The sequence below is a fragment of the Maniola jurtina genome, chromosome 2, assembly GCF_905333055.1.
Source record: "Maniola jurtina chromosome 2, ilManJurt1.1, whole genome shotgun sequence".
Classification (NCBI taxonomy): domain Eukaryota; kingdom Metazoa; phylum Arthropoda; class Insecta; order Lepidoptera; family Nymphalidae; genus Maniola; species Maniola jurtina.
This window is the reverse complement of record NC_060030.1, coordinates 12,503,169-12,517,500: the sequence shown is the minus strand read 5'-3', so window position 1 is coordinate 12,517,500 and position 14,332 is coordinate 12,503,169. Positions and strand designations below refer to the sequence as shown.

Here is a 14,332-nt window from a genome sequence, read left to right as displayed (position 1 = left end):
AATTTAGTAAATTAATTTAGGAAATACATTTTAATTATCACACTATCACACTAATATTATAAAGGAGAAAGTTTGTATGTGTGTGTGTGTGTGTGTGTGTCTGTCTGTGTGTGTGTGTGTGTGTATGTTTGTTACTCCTTCACGCAAAAACTACTGGATGGATTGGGCTGAAATTTAGAATGGAGATAGATTATACCCTGGATTAGCACATAGGCACTTTTTATCTCGGAAAATCAACGAGTTCCCACGGGAATTTTAAAAAACCTACATCCACGCGAACGAAGTCGCGGGTATCAGCTAGTTTTTTATGTAACCACAAGTTCACAGTTTTCGGATTTTCCCTTTACTTATGCTAAAAGACCTACCTACCTACCTTCCTGCCAAATTTCATGATTCTAGGTCAACGGGATTTGGGTTTTCTTAAGTCACGACAGACAGACAGATAACAAAGTGCTCCTATAAGGGTTCCGTTTTTCCTTTTAAGGTACGGAACCCAAAAAACAACTACCTATGAAAATAAAATTTGAATGACTGTGAATAATGAAACAATGAGTAAGTTATAGGTAGATGCACTGAGTAGAAATTGTTATCTATGGGTGGACGAGTACAAGAGGAAAAGACTCACTCAATATCATAATATTATAATTTATAACGTTTTCGTGATTTGTAAAATGTTTTATGAGCAGATAAAGATGACTTATCTACTAAAAAACTACTGTTTTGACTGTGTGACTTATAGACATTATGTAGAGTATAACAATTATATCAATCAAAAGTTTTATCAATAATAATAATCAGTATTTATCCAGAACTCGAGTGTGTTGCATTCCTCACTTCGCTTCGCTCGTTAAACGACCCAACATCACGAATAATTTTTTTCATACATGCAACAAATGGAGTTGGTATCGATCAATTAATGATCACGTGAGGGCACTATGAAAAGGACACTCTAGTCGTATGGAGATCAATTTTTAGGGTTACGTAACCGAAAGGTTCCAACGAGACCCTATTACTAAGCCTTCACTATCCGTCCGTCTGTCAGGGGGCTGTATCTCGTGAACCGTAATAGAGCAAAGTATGAGAAGAATCGAACTAGCGAAATGGAGCGTTCTAACAGAATGCGTATTTCTCTTGCCGCCATAAAAACAAATAATAATAAAAAGTTGAAAAATTGTAACCCGACTACGAAACAACCCGACTTGGTACAAGTAAAATAAACTAAAAAGAAAGAAACAAGATAGGTGCTTAGCACTATCATCATCTTGAGTAAGATTCAATACAAATGCCGTGGTCGTGCGTTGTCGACAGCAAAAAGAATACATTCTAACTTGGTAGACAAATAAAATCATTGGGAATGCCGTCTATCAAGAATAAGAAATACGCACGACAACGGCATTTGAATTGAATCTTACTCAAGATGATGATAGCACTAAGCACCTTGTTTCTTTCTTTTTAGATTATTTTACTTGTACCAAGTCGGGTTGTTACGTAGTCGGGTTGACACCTCATTCATCAAAATAGTAGTACGGCCCAGTAGTTTAGCCGCTACGGTGGAACACACAGAATCTGGATACAAACATACACTCATAATATACACATATACATACATACATAGACTGCTAAAATCATAACCCTTCCTTTCGGCTATGCCGTAGTCGGGAATTTGTGAGTCGGAATCCTTCGTGTGAGAGTCCAACTCGCACTTGGCCGATTTGTAAACTATGCTGAAAATCCAACTTTTTATACTTATCTACACTTTACTAGAAACTAGCAATTACCCGGGATGCGTTGTCCTCGCTCGCCACCTACCTACCTATTCTATAATTTACAATGTTGATGGTATCATATTAGAATTTAGAACCTTCATGCAAGTACATAATTATTATCTTCTACATTAGATATAGATGTTTGTTTATAATTTGTTTATTTCAAGAGATATGGATTTTTTTATCAAGGAAAAGAAATTCATATTATACATATCTAGGCTAATATGCCCTTATTAAGAAAATCTGTTCCTAATAAGCGTCAATTAATTATGCAGAAACGCCATTATTTAACACCGTAAATAATATAATATTGAAACTAGTTTTACTTACTATGGCAAAAATAGAATAATATTAATGTTCTCGTATAAACGAGGAAACAAATCTTGCATAGCGTTAGGTACAAACTCTTTTCTAGACAAATGATATTATAATATCTTATATTATTTTTGGTTTTATTCTTTGCTAACAATTTATTTGCACTTCAGAAAGTAGAGCCAAGTACTTGAAAGGTACTTATATACCTAAGTATTAGCTTATGACTGCGGCTATGTCTGCGTGGACAACACATTTCGAACCCTTTTTTTACGCCCTTAGGGGTTGGATATACAAAAATCCTTTCTTAGCGGATGTTTACGTAATAATAGCTATCTGCATGCAAAATTTCAGCCCGATCATCCAGTAGTTTGAGTTGTGCGTTGATCGGTCAGTCAGTCAGTCAATTTTTCCTTTTATTTATATAGAAGAAGAAAATAGAAGAAAGTAGATAGATTAATTAACATATTCTAACAGCAACGGGAAATCAACTTTCGCTTTTGAATATTTTTCATTGTCTTCGATATTTTATTGCATCTAGTTAGGTTATATTATTATTTATTAGTTGGATATTAATAACATCTTGCATTCTCAATTTGTGGACCAGTAATACAAAATTAAGTAAAAATAAAATATGAGCAATAATTAAGAATAATTACTAATGCTTCTTTTGTTTTACTGTTTCTTTGTGACTCACGCTTGTTAAATTGTAAATATGTACTTATGTACTTTTCCATAGAATGATTTTCATACGTGTATCTATAACAGATGTTTACACCACGTCATATACCTAAGTTATTTCAACATGATGCATATAATTTCAATAATTCGAAACAGTCACTCTAATTAAGTAGGTGGTTTACCTATAAAGCCTACCATAATATAAGATTTCTATGTATTATACCTATTTAATGTTCAATAATGCTTGACTGTTACACATTATAATACTATACTTATACAACATATATACAACAATATATATACTTATACAACATGCAATGTGCATTTAATTACTTAATCGTAAAATGAATAGTAGGTACAAGCAGTAATAAGAGTGCACCTAAGCATTTAAGTTAGAGACAAATCTTTTTCGTTTAAACAATATGTAAAATCTAAGCAAACTCTATTGGTCTTTCGGGAATAAAAGAATGTGCGTTTTGGGGGTAGTACTTGACATAAAGTGCATCGAAACCGCTGACTGACTATACGCAATCAGCATACAATCGACAATTTTCTAGTGAGGTGACATCACATACCGAGTGATCAAGGTAGGTATATCCATACTTTTTTTTGATATGCAACAAAATGAGAGTAAAATTATTGCTTAACACCTTTTTTATTGATCACAATCAAAATCAAATCAACTTAGACTAACATCGCTAAGGATGGACAGACTTGGTAATCCTTGGGTGACACAGATAAAGAAGAGTGGAAGGGCTTAGGACATGATAGTCACAATAGTTCTTCTCCGGATTTTCTCGTAATGGATTTGGTCCCTTAGAAAGACATTCCATTGTAGTCCAATCTTTTTTTTAAAGAATATTAGTCATTTATACTCATGACTAACATTCCCTTTTCCCCTCCAACTAAGCGTTAAGCTTGTGCTAGGAGTGAGTACGACAACAGTGCAACGGATTGGGTTTGAACCGCCGACATTTCGGATTTCAGTCCGCTTCTATACGCGTTGAGCTATTGAGGCTTCTCTATCTAGTGACTTTGAGTTTGTGGACGAGGTCAATAGCCTAAGTTCGCGTTTTAGCTGCCTACGTCATCACTCATCACAGGTGGAACACACACTTATAAAAAACTCCAACACATTCCACAATGATGGTGATTGTGGTAAACCACTAGAGTTATTTGTTTCAAACATGTTATAGAGAGAGAGCCAGCGAAGGCTAGACCAGAGTTGTGGCAACCCTCTGCCAGACACCCTTAAAGTTTAAAAGTTTAAGGGCAGGGGGTTGCCACGATACTAAACTGTCTGGCAATGCATGACGTGATTTCACTATACCGAAGAAAATATAAAAAAATTACTTTATACTTTGACGTAAGATTTAGATCTCCCAAAGCCACCATGATCCAAACTTCATAGTTGCAGATCGTTCTTCTTGTGTTGGGGACAATACGCAGAGAAACTTTCAGCTTTTATAAAATAACGAAGGCCTGGCCCTCGCAGGCTCTTAGTCCATAAGGGGAAATGACTCAAATTCCAGTTTTAGCCAGGTATACCTAATAAAAATAAGTTACCGACATAAACATAGTTTTAGCATCGACTTAATGGTCCCAAAACATGCTGAGCCAAGTGATAGAAACACGTCAGCGCCATTTCTATTCTATTCCCATATTATTATGTGTGGGTAGGTATATTAAGTTTACTTGCCCCATATTACCAGCCGTGATAGCCTAGTTGTTAAGACGTCCACCTCTTATTCGGGAGGTCAGGGGTTCAACCCCGGGGCACTAACCGTCTAACTTTTCGAAGCTAAGAATGTGCGTTTAAACAATTAAATAAAGAAGTCGCATGCGTATCTTAGGACCAGCGCAAACACGCATACAGGAATATAGCTCAGCTTTCATTGTGAACCGTGACCTACCGTTGAAATTGGTAGTCTGAAAACAAACCACGGATTACGCGCTTTACCACCGTTTGCACTTGTAAACAAAGCCACCGAATACCCACACTCTAACACAAAGTTAGAGTTGGAGGGATGCTGCACCTCGGCTCTGCCGGTGTGCATTGCGCCTAAGTGTCGATATACGTGAATTTTAACATGTAGGTAGGTACACAAGTGTGAAGTATACTATAATGTAGCACGACCGTGGCACAAGACGTGTGGCCCCGAACCGACTGGGATTTTCTTAATTCCTAGGGTTGTCTTCATTCTTTTATTAAAATATTTTTTAGCAAAGATTTATTATTGTAAGACAAGATGGAAAGCAATGACGCACTTGCCTAGACGATGCTTATTGATATTTGCCTTGAAGGTACTTCTCAAGTTATTAGATTACGTATCAAGAAACACGGTTATCGGAAGGGCGTTCCACACCTTAGTGGTTCGTATCAAAGACGCAAATAGGATGTCAACCATAAGGGTGCCAATGGTAGAATTTCCGTACTTCGTAATTTTCGTAAAATACCTAATGAGAGCGATTCAAGATTTATTTTAATCGTACCGAATTTCCATACTTACCTAAAAATTGCTAAAATTACCATACCTTGCTAATATTAGAATCACACCTGCTCTTATCATTATCTATCAACCATATTATTATCATACATAATAATAACTTTACAAGTTGTTTTATGACTCATTTATAAACTAATTGATGCCCGCGGCTTCGCCCACGTGGATTTATGTTTTAAAAATTCCAGTGAGAACCCTTTGATTTTTCGGGGCAAAAGTTAACCTTTGTACGTCCCCCTCTTTGGTTTTCCGGGATGGAAAAGTTACTACTTATGTCCGTCCCCGAAATGCAAGCTGTCTCTGTACCAAAATTTGTCAGAATCGGTGGAATGGATGCCCGGTGATAGACAACACATTGCCACATCCTCCAAAGTGTGTCTGTCTGTCTGCTACCTTTTCACGGCCCAACAGTTTAACCGATTCTGACGAAATATGGTACAGGGTTAGTTTATATCAAGGGGACGGACATAGGCTACTTTTTATCCCGGAAAATCAAAGAGTTCCCACGGGATTCCCAAAAACCTAAATCCACGCGGATGAAGTCGCGGACATCCTCTAATTAATTATATTTTTAAGTAGATATGGAAGTATGTATGAATTTACTTAGGTACATTTATTACACCTAGTTCCGTAACATATAAAAACATAATGGAATCCTCGGTTCTATTTCCAGTAAGCTATTTATCTGTCAGCATCATCTCACCTGTAGATTTCTTGAAATTGAATTGAATAGGATGTACCTACCTACCTACCTAAGATGTTGTTGAATTACTCTAACGGCCGCGACGGTTTTATAATCCACCTCTGTTTATTCAAACTTTTGAGGCTAAGAACCCCATTCAACAGTATAAATTACGGATCTAAACATGACTCGTAAAAAGGGAACTGGTTAATTTCTCTATTCAAACCTCAGATCACAATTTCTTGCCCTCATGAGTACAGAGGCAAAGAAAATATAATATTTACAGCACCAGAAAACTGCGTTGTTGTCATTTACCGATAGCAAAAAAGGTTAAATATAGGAAAGCAAAATAAATTCTTCTTAACTTTTTTTTCAATACTACTATGCTACTACTATAATTCTATATACTTTTTACTTTAATTCTATTTACGTTTTTTCGAAGTCGGTTAAAAATACGTTAAATCAAGAATTTCCGCCACGTGGTAACCCTACTGCTTATTAAGTAACCAGTCCACTTGACATTGTAACTTGTGTCTGTGACCGCTTTAGAGAAAGACTTGCATATTAACATAATATCGACTTATCTACTTGTATTTAATTCAGTAATAATATAGATAATCCATATTTCCACACTAAAATTATAAATGCGAATGTGTGTCTGCTGCTTCATCATCCGTTTAACCGATTTTGAGATTTGTTTTGGGTATAGTTTGCATCTCAGCGCCTAGGCTATTTTTAGCACAGGCTTTTTTGTTCCGGAAAATCAGAGCAATTTTCGAAAAACCGAAATTTACGCGGACGAAATCGCCAACCCGACTCATAGGGTTTAAATTAGTAGGTAAATTTTAATAGGTAAATAAATTATGAAACTCTTATATTTAATAGTTTTCATCTTCGCATTAGATTACGTAATCATAACAGTAAACCCACCTGCCAACCTAATGAATTTTATTATAATTTTTGTGTGAATACTGATGTCTAAAGTTAAATTAGTCTACTTGAATATACCTTTTTTGTATTTAAATATTCAGGTTTCTTAAAACGCACATTAACCGAGAAGTTAGTGCCAGGAATTGAACCCCCAACCTTCCTGATAGGAGAAAGACGTCTTAAACACTAGGCTTTCACGGTTTAAAATATCAATATTGGTGTTTCGTAAACAAGTTGTACCTATTTGGTATTTGGAGTTTGTTTCCCAAGATTCAAGTGTTAAATAATCATGAGTCACAGGGCTTAGTACAACAAACCTACACCTACACAGTTACTTAATATGAGTCAATCCAAATGCTAAATTGGGTACACGGATACGGGATCTGTAAGTCCGACAAAAACTAAATCAAACCACTCATTGCACTTTTATTTCAAAAAAACTTGATGATGCCCGCGTCTTCAGCAGCATGGATTGTTAAGGTTTTTAAAAAAACCGGTGGAAACTCTTTTATTTTCCCGAATAAAAAGTACTTAGTCTATGTCAGTATCCAGGGTGCAAGATATCTCTGTACCAAACATGAAAGGACCGTGAAAAGCTAGTAGACAGAAAGACAGATACATTTTTTTACTGGCTGATGCCCGAGACATCGTTCCCATGGATATAGGTTTTGAATACTCTATGGGAACTCTTTAAATTTACCGATATAAAAAGCAGCCCATGTGTAGGGTATAATCTATCTCTATTCTAAATTCCAGCCAAATCTGTTCAATATAGGTACTTTTTGCATGAAAGAGTAACAAACATACACACATACATACAAACTTTCGTCTTTATAATATTAGTGTCATGGATGCCAAAGTAGACAATAAAATGAATAGTATGGAGATCTAAAACGAAATGTATAATTGTTATATTTAATCCTTTTAATTAGTGAATGTTACCTAGTTCTTTATCGTCAGGATATTGAAAGTTCTAGGAAACTAAATACTGACGTAGGTACTCGTGGCTCCTCAACAGAGTCCTACAGCAAGGCTCCAAAAAATTCCCTGGCCTTATTAAAATAGTTACCTTTCTTTACCTATCGTCAAATTGTGTCTTAGTTTGGTAGACGGTTCTTCAAAAATTCAACCTTTTAGCTCGTTCATTTTAAACATTTTATAATATTTTATAACAGTCGCCACTGAAACCTGTCTTATAAACCTTTTTAATATTAAAATTTTATACCATTAAACACTAATTCAACGATCTCCAACTCGAGTCGAATATCTAAGTGATGCCTTATTGCCAATTGATTTCTCTTTTATTATGTTCGAAAATATACAATTTATTTACGCAAAAAGTCTTCGACGCTGAATTAATTTGAACACAATTAATATCAGGTTATTGATTTAAAAAAGGCACATGATGCGATGAGTAACATATTATCTGCATATAACCTTTGATCATAAACTTTTGTTGAGCATTTGAACGTGTTCCGACTCAGTAAGAGGATCTAAGTAGGACACTTAGTTTTCCCGACATCGCGCCGGATTTTTTATTTTTTTCCGGCTTCCTAAACGAGATGCTAACAATGAACCGTTAGCTACGAAAGGACACTGTAGTAGAGGGGATAGCTACTGGCCTGGACGTTTGCCGGGGTTTAGTGCAGTGGGTTTTCTGAAGGCTGTGCCGCGGGCCGCATGCCAACACCGCGAGTGGCCTCGTGCGACCCTATTAATACTACAAACATCGTAAACCTGCCATAGTATCCGACGGGCTCAATCATGATGTTCATCTGGACGTGTGTCTTCCTATCCCTAGCATGTGTCGCGAAGTCAGCACCAGCGAATGGCTTCGTATTCCCCGATGAAAGGAGACAAGAAAGAAAATTGGAACCTATAATTACTCCTCCAGTTCTACCAGTTTTGGAACATCTGGAGCGCGATCCCAGTACTTTATTGCCTGGTGAACGTGGTTCAGTGAATCAAGTGAAGCCGAGATATGGGTTTGGGGGTGGTTTTAATGTAAAGCCATCTGGCAATGGGGGGTTGACAGCGAGTATAAGTAGCAGTGCTAATGGTGCCGGTGCTAGTCATTCAGCTTCACAGTCATTTTCGTTTGGATTCAATCAAGGATTCAGTGCATCTCATTCCGCAAGCCAGGCATCTTCTTTCAATGGATTTGGAAAGTAAGTGATAGAATTATTTCTAAAATAAGCTCTTGAGTTGACTTTCTGAAATAATATTATGTATAACTAATTAAATCAAAAAAAAAAATGTTCCATAGCTCAGACATATTATTGTGATCGTTTATCATCCAATTTAAACCCTTTAAACCTTAACCTTTCTCTAACCTAAAATATTTCGAAAATGTAGGGCAACATAATATGAAGAATATAAGTTTCAAAAAGTTATTTATTTTATACCAAAACTTAAAAACAAACAATAGACATTTATATCGAGGAAAACTCTCCCAAACACCAATACCTACCTGTAAGTAACATCTAAATATTTTAAGAGGTATGTCTAATTTGTCTCGACTCTCGTCCAATTAAACTAAACACTTATCGTTTTTGCTGGTTTATTGATTCCAATAAAAAATATCTATTGCAAAAAGTAAATGCTCTCCAACTTTGGTCTACCAATTTTCATTGATCAATTAGCGTTTTTTGCTACGATTGTTTTCTTTGATGTTATAAGAACAGTTCAAAGCCTTGTTTTTTTTTTATTAAAACACTCACACATTAAATCTTTCATTTTTGATGGTTCCATTTATTATCACTAACATCTGATAATAATTAATTAATAACTGTAAAAATTTAAGTGTTGAAATCTCGTTTTTTTATAGAGTTGTATGTGGACACACCCCATACCCTAAGAGAACCCTTACCATTATTTGATTATTAAAAAGGGATTAGGATGATAACTGTGAATACCGGCATAGATAATTTCTAAGTATCTTTATCTCTACGTAAATTAATGAAAAAATGAAATCATGATACAGCTTAAAAGCAGCTGGAATTTATCATCAAAAAACTTGCAATGGAATAAAAAAGTAGTCAAAATATACAAAAGTTAGCTTTGCAATATATACCTACCTAAGTAGCTATAGAGAATAGAGATTTGCTCGTCATGTCAATCTGCTTGGACAAAACAATTTTATTTAAGTTAACTCTCTAAGTGAAGGTTCCTAAATAGGTACCTATGCTTATATGAATACAAAAGGTCACTTCTTGCAAAGCCGGAACATATTGTTGTTGTTTTTAATAACACAAATATTTTACATTTTTCAGTGGCTTCGGCGGCAGTCAAGCAAGCAGCCAAGCGGGATCCTTCAACGGTGCAGGTGCTACGGGAGCCGCGTCCTCTGCATCAGCTTTAGGAGGTGGTTTCAATGGCCAGTCGGGCAGCCAAAGCGCTTCATCTGCTTTTGGCTTTAACTCCCTGAACGGCTTCCAGAATGACCCAGTAAGTAAAGAAAATTATTCCTTTTTTAAACTTTATACAGGCTTGCGCTTGACTGCAACTGCACCAAACAGGAGATGACTTTTGCTCACTGGTTTTTGACAGCAAAGGCGCACTTTTTGAGCTAGTGAAGTGAAAACGTTATTTTGACTGTAACTTAAAATAAAAATATGGTGACATATTTTTAATTTATTTGCCTTTCAAGTTATTTCTAACTATAATTTATTCATAAATGAAAATAAATTATCTGACATACCTATCAAATCTGAATAAATTAAAGTTATCATTGAATTCAACTATATCGATAGTTATATTAAATAATTATAATATTAAGCATATCTATCGAACTCAACGTCAGAATAATAATAATAATAATTAATCGTAAATTTAACGTGTAGTAACATTGAAAGTAATTTCAAATTAATAAAAACGCGACACCTGATTTAGTGAATATTTAATTCTAAATTTTTTTGGCGATGTGTCATGCATGTTCATGCTATTGATCAGTTATAAATACCTCAATCCGACCTTAATCCGTCGGTTTCGGCTTCATCTAATTGGTCAAGACAAGATTTAATTTATTGAATACACATCATCAGTCTACAAAGCTGATGTAAAGTTCAATGACTCTGTGAGTTTAAGCCATTATGCAGTAGCAACTAGTGAATCAGACTCCACTTTAATGTTAAGGTCGCGCTTTCATATCCTGGTTGGAGCAGGATCCAATTCGGTGTCCATTGTACCCAGACCTTTTCTACAATAAGCGTTGATGACTTTTACATGAAATGTCACTGAAGAGGAATATTTAATTCAAGGATATTGTAGCTGGACTTATCCGAAATATTTTTTTGAGTTTCAGTGAGACTGCTCTCATTAACGGAGTTATTCAAGCCTAGGATTGGATTGCACTGTATCATTGGACTGTCATTAATTGCAAATAGGAAGGGGAGCACTTCGTTGTTCGTTCGTTGGAAGTGTTCGTTGTCGCCCTACGGCCTACCTCTTTCATTCTGTGCCCGAGAACACTTTTGCTCAACCAGTAGTAAATACCTAACACAATTACTTATTTAATGAGTCTGCGGTTTTCAGAAGTTCCTAGCATTAGAAAAATCGATGGATATCTTTCTTATATAGTGGGTATACCACTCATATTATAAAGCGAAAGTATATCTGTCTTTTTATCTGTCTCTTTGCTAGCTTTTCACGGCCCATCCGTTTAACCAATTTTGACAAAATTTGGAATAGAGATAGCTTGCACCCTGGGGAAGGGCTACTAACTAGGTAATTTATACCAAAAAACTCAAAACACGAACCTTTACAGCTCCTTCATACAGGCTGCGCAGGCGTTGAGTAAGCGTAGACGTAGCGCGTACCATTGCGTTGTAATGTATGGAAATGTAGGAGACATGAACGTTCGCGTAGACGTAATGCGTGCAGTTATGTCTACGGATTCACACGCGTCACTACGCACGTGTCACGTGTTGATGTGAATCGACCTTAACTTTTAACCTAAGAATTTTTTATCTCTTCTATTCCAGGTCTCATTTGGAGACGGTCTCCTCGACGTGAGGCATCGCGGCGCGCCAAACTTCTCGTTCCCTGACCTGCTCCGAAGACACAAGGCTCTCACTGCATCCGCCTTCAAATCTCTACCTTTTGGGAACAACGACGACTTCCTAGCTGTACTAGTTTCTAATTAATACTAGATGCTAAGTAGGCTTATTTCGACGAGTGACGACCCACAGAGTTCTTAATAAGGTAATAGAAATGTTGTGTTTTGGATGCCTATTTAGATGACCTTTTTGATACAAAAATATTTCGAAAGAGCATAATAATATACTAGGAACGTCTATGTCCGATGTCAAAGCTCTGTGAGTTAAAATGTGTGTGATACAGTCAAAACTCTTATCCTGCCCAAAGTACCTTATAGAAAATCCGGCCAAAACTCTTAGCTGAAATAATCTAAAACAACCATTAAGTTTATAAATAACGCATATATATACTATTAATTCTGAGCAAAGTCAAAGTACGCTCTATTATAGATTTCAGCCGTAGTTCTACCCCTAGAATGTTTTTGTAAAGCGCGAAGCCTGAAGTGAGTCTTTTGGTGTGGCCATTTAAAAACAGAGGTAGATATTTAGTACATATACTCGTAATACGCTGGAGCTACGGGGCTACATTTAAAACCATTTTGAACCGATATTTTTAATAAAACGCACTATTAACCATTTTTTAGGAAAAACTTCTTTTAGCCAACTTTTATCTTTGCAATAAGAGTTCTGAATGTAACAGTATGCACTGCAAATACGTCTGTTTTGACAATAACGCGCACTGATGTTTTACTAGACATCATTTTGAACAGCGACAATCTCACGTTCCACAAAGCACTTCTATTACTTATTCTGAATTCTGTGCGACTACTATACATATTTATAGTAAAATCCAAAGAATGGTGCTGGACGCCATATGACAATATTAAATTATGATTTATGACCATGATGAAGGGCATCATGGTCATAAATCAACCAACAAGCAACGGATAAAAATATCGGTACCTATCGATATTAATTTACCCGTTATAAATACGAGTATGGTGCAATTTTTGAGCACCTGGAACCTGGACTCAGTAGCCCAAGAACAAGTTATTATATAGTTTTTGAAAACGCATCAGACAGGCTCTACTGAAAACTTAAGAATAATTAAGTTCGATAGTAATAGAGCAATAAACTTTACTCAGACGATGGTACAATATCGAACCTTACAAAAACCATAACTGTCTTCGAAATGTGTAAACTTGTAAGTATATCCATTGTACGTGTATCTAATAGTTTGACATATTGTAATGATTGTATCATTGATTTTTCTTATACGAAAATCATCATTTGCACGAGTATTTCTTTTCAACAAAACTACAGTACGAATATGGGAAAATTAAATAGGCATACACGCAAACACTGGCACATAACGGGAACTGCAATAAGAGGAAACAGTCTAGGTGCCTAAATACAGCTTTGTTATGCTATGTATGTAGTATTGTAAATACAGAATAATTACATTATTCTGTACATAATAACAACATGCCCTGCCTAGGTGTACATTGTAATACTTTTTAAAATGAATCAATTAAATTAATAAAAATAATAATCATATCATCTCGAATAGGTAATCCAATAATATTTTCAAAACAAACGTTTATGACTGACGCACTATTTATTTACCTCGTAGTTTTATGTTATTATTTAAAGCAATATACGAGAAACTCACGAAATCTTTTATTTATATTTCCACGCTACCTACTTTTAAAGCTAGTACGCTACTGGTACAGTACTTACCTAATTTTTAGGGTTTCTTACCTCAAAAGAAAAAACGGAACCCGTTTAGGATCACTTTATTGTCTGTCTATCTGTCTGTCCGTCCGTCCGTCCGTCGTGTTTCTACAGTGTACTGTGTAGGTACTTAGTATGTAATATACATTATTCTTTACAGGATATGTAGGTGTATCATAGAGGTGTATAGTCATAACTCCTGTGATAGATTTTTAAATTACTGAACCGATTCTTAAGGAATATCGCACACATACGAGTATATAGTTCCCAACCTAGAGAAAATGTACCTTAAGTGGGGTCTCTGGAATCTGGAAAACCACAGACACAGATATTAGTTTCTAGAATATGTCTGCAAAATTTCATGGACTTTGGTTGCTTAATATTCAAATGAAATTGGAACTACGATTGTATGAAGCGAGTGACGGAGAGAGCCCTATTAACTCCGAGTTCCAACTCCTCAATCCTGATGCTGGAAAGACACCTACTATTCACCTACACCGCAAGCACAGTAATGCTGTGGTAATGCTCTATTTTATTTATTTTATTCTTCTTTTACTAAACACACTCTGAAACTAAATTGCTATGATAAATAACAGGCTCTATGTAGATTTCAAAGTCTTTAAACCTTTTTGATACGAACTTTGCTCTCCTCTAGACAAAGGCGCTGCTACCTAGTTATATATTTTT

At 35.8% G+C, this 14,332-nt stretch overlaps 1 protein-coding gene across 1 annotated transcript; it reads left to right on the top strand.

Moving 5' to 3' along the window:
- The first annotated feature begins 8,468 nt into the window (after positions 1-8,468).
- On the top strand, positions 8,469-13,587 carry LOC123874961 (nucleoporin NUP42-like). The gene is made up of 3 exons (XM_045920563.1): positions 8,469-9,043; positions 10,148-10,322; positions 11,858-13,587. The coding sequence occupies exons 1-3, from the start codon at positions 8,640-8,642 to the stop codon at positions 12,017-12,019; spliced, it is 741 nt and encodes a 246-aa protein (XP_045776519.1). The 5' UTR covers positions 8,469-8,639; the 3' UTR covers positions 12,020-13,587.
- The last annotated feature ends 745 nt before the right edge of the window (positions 13,588-14,332 follow it).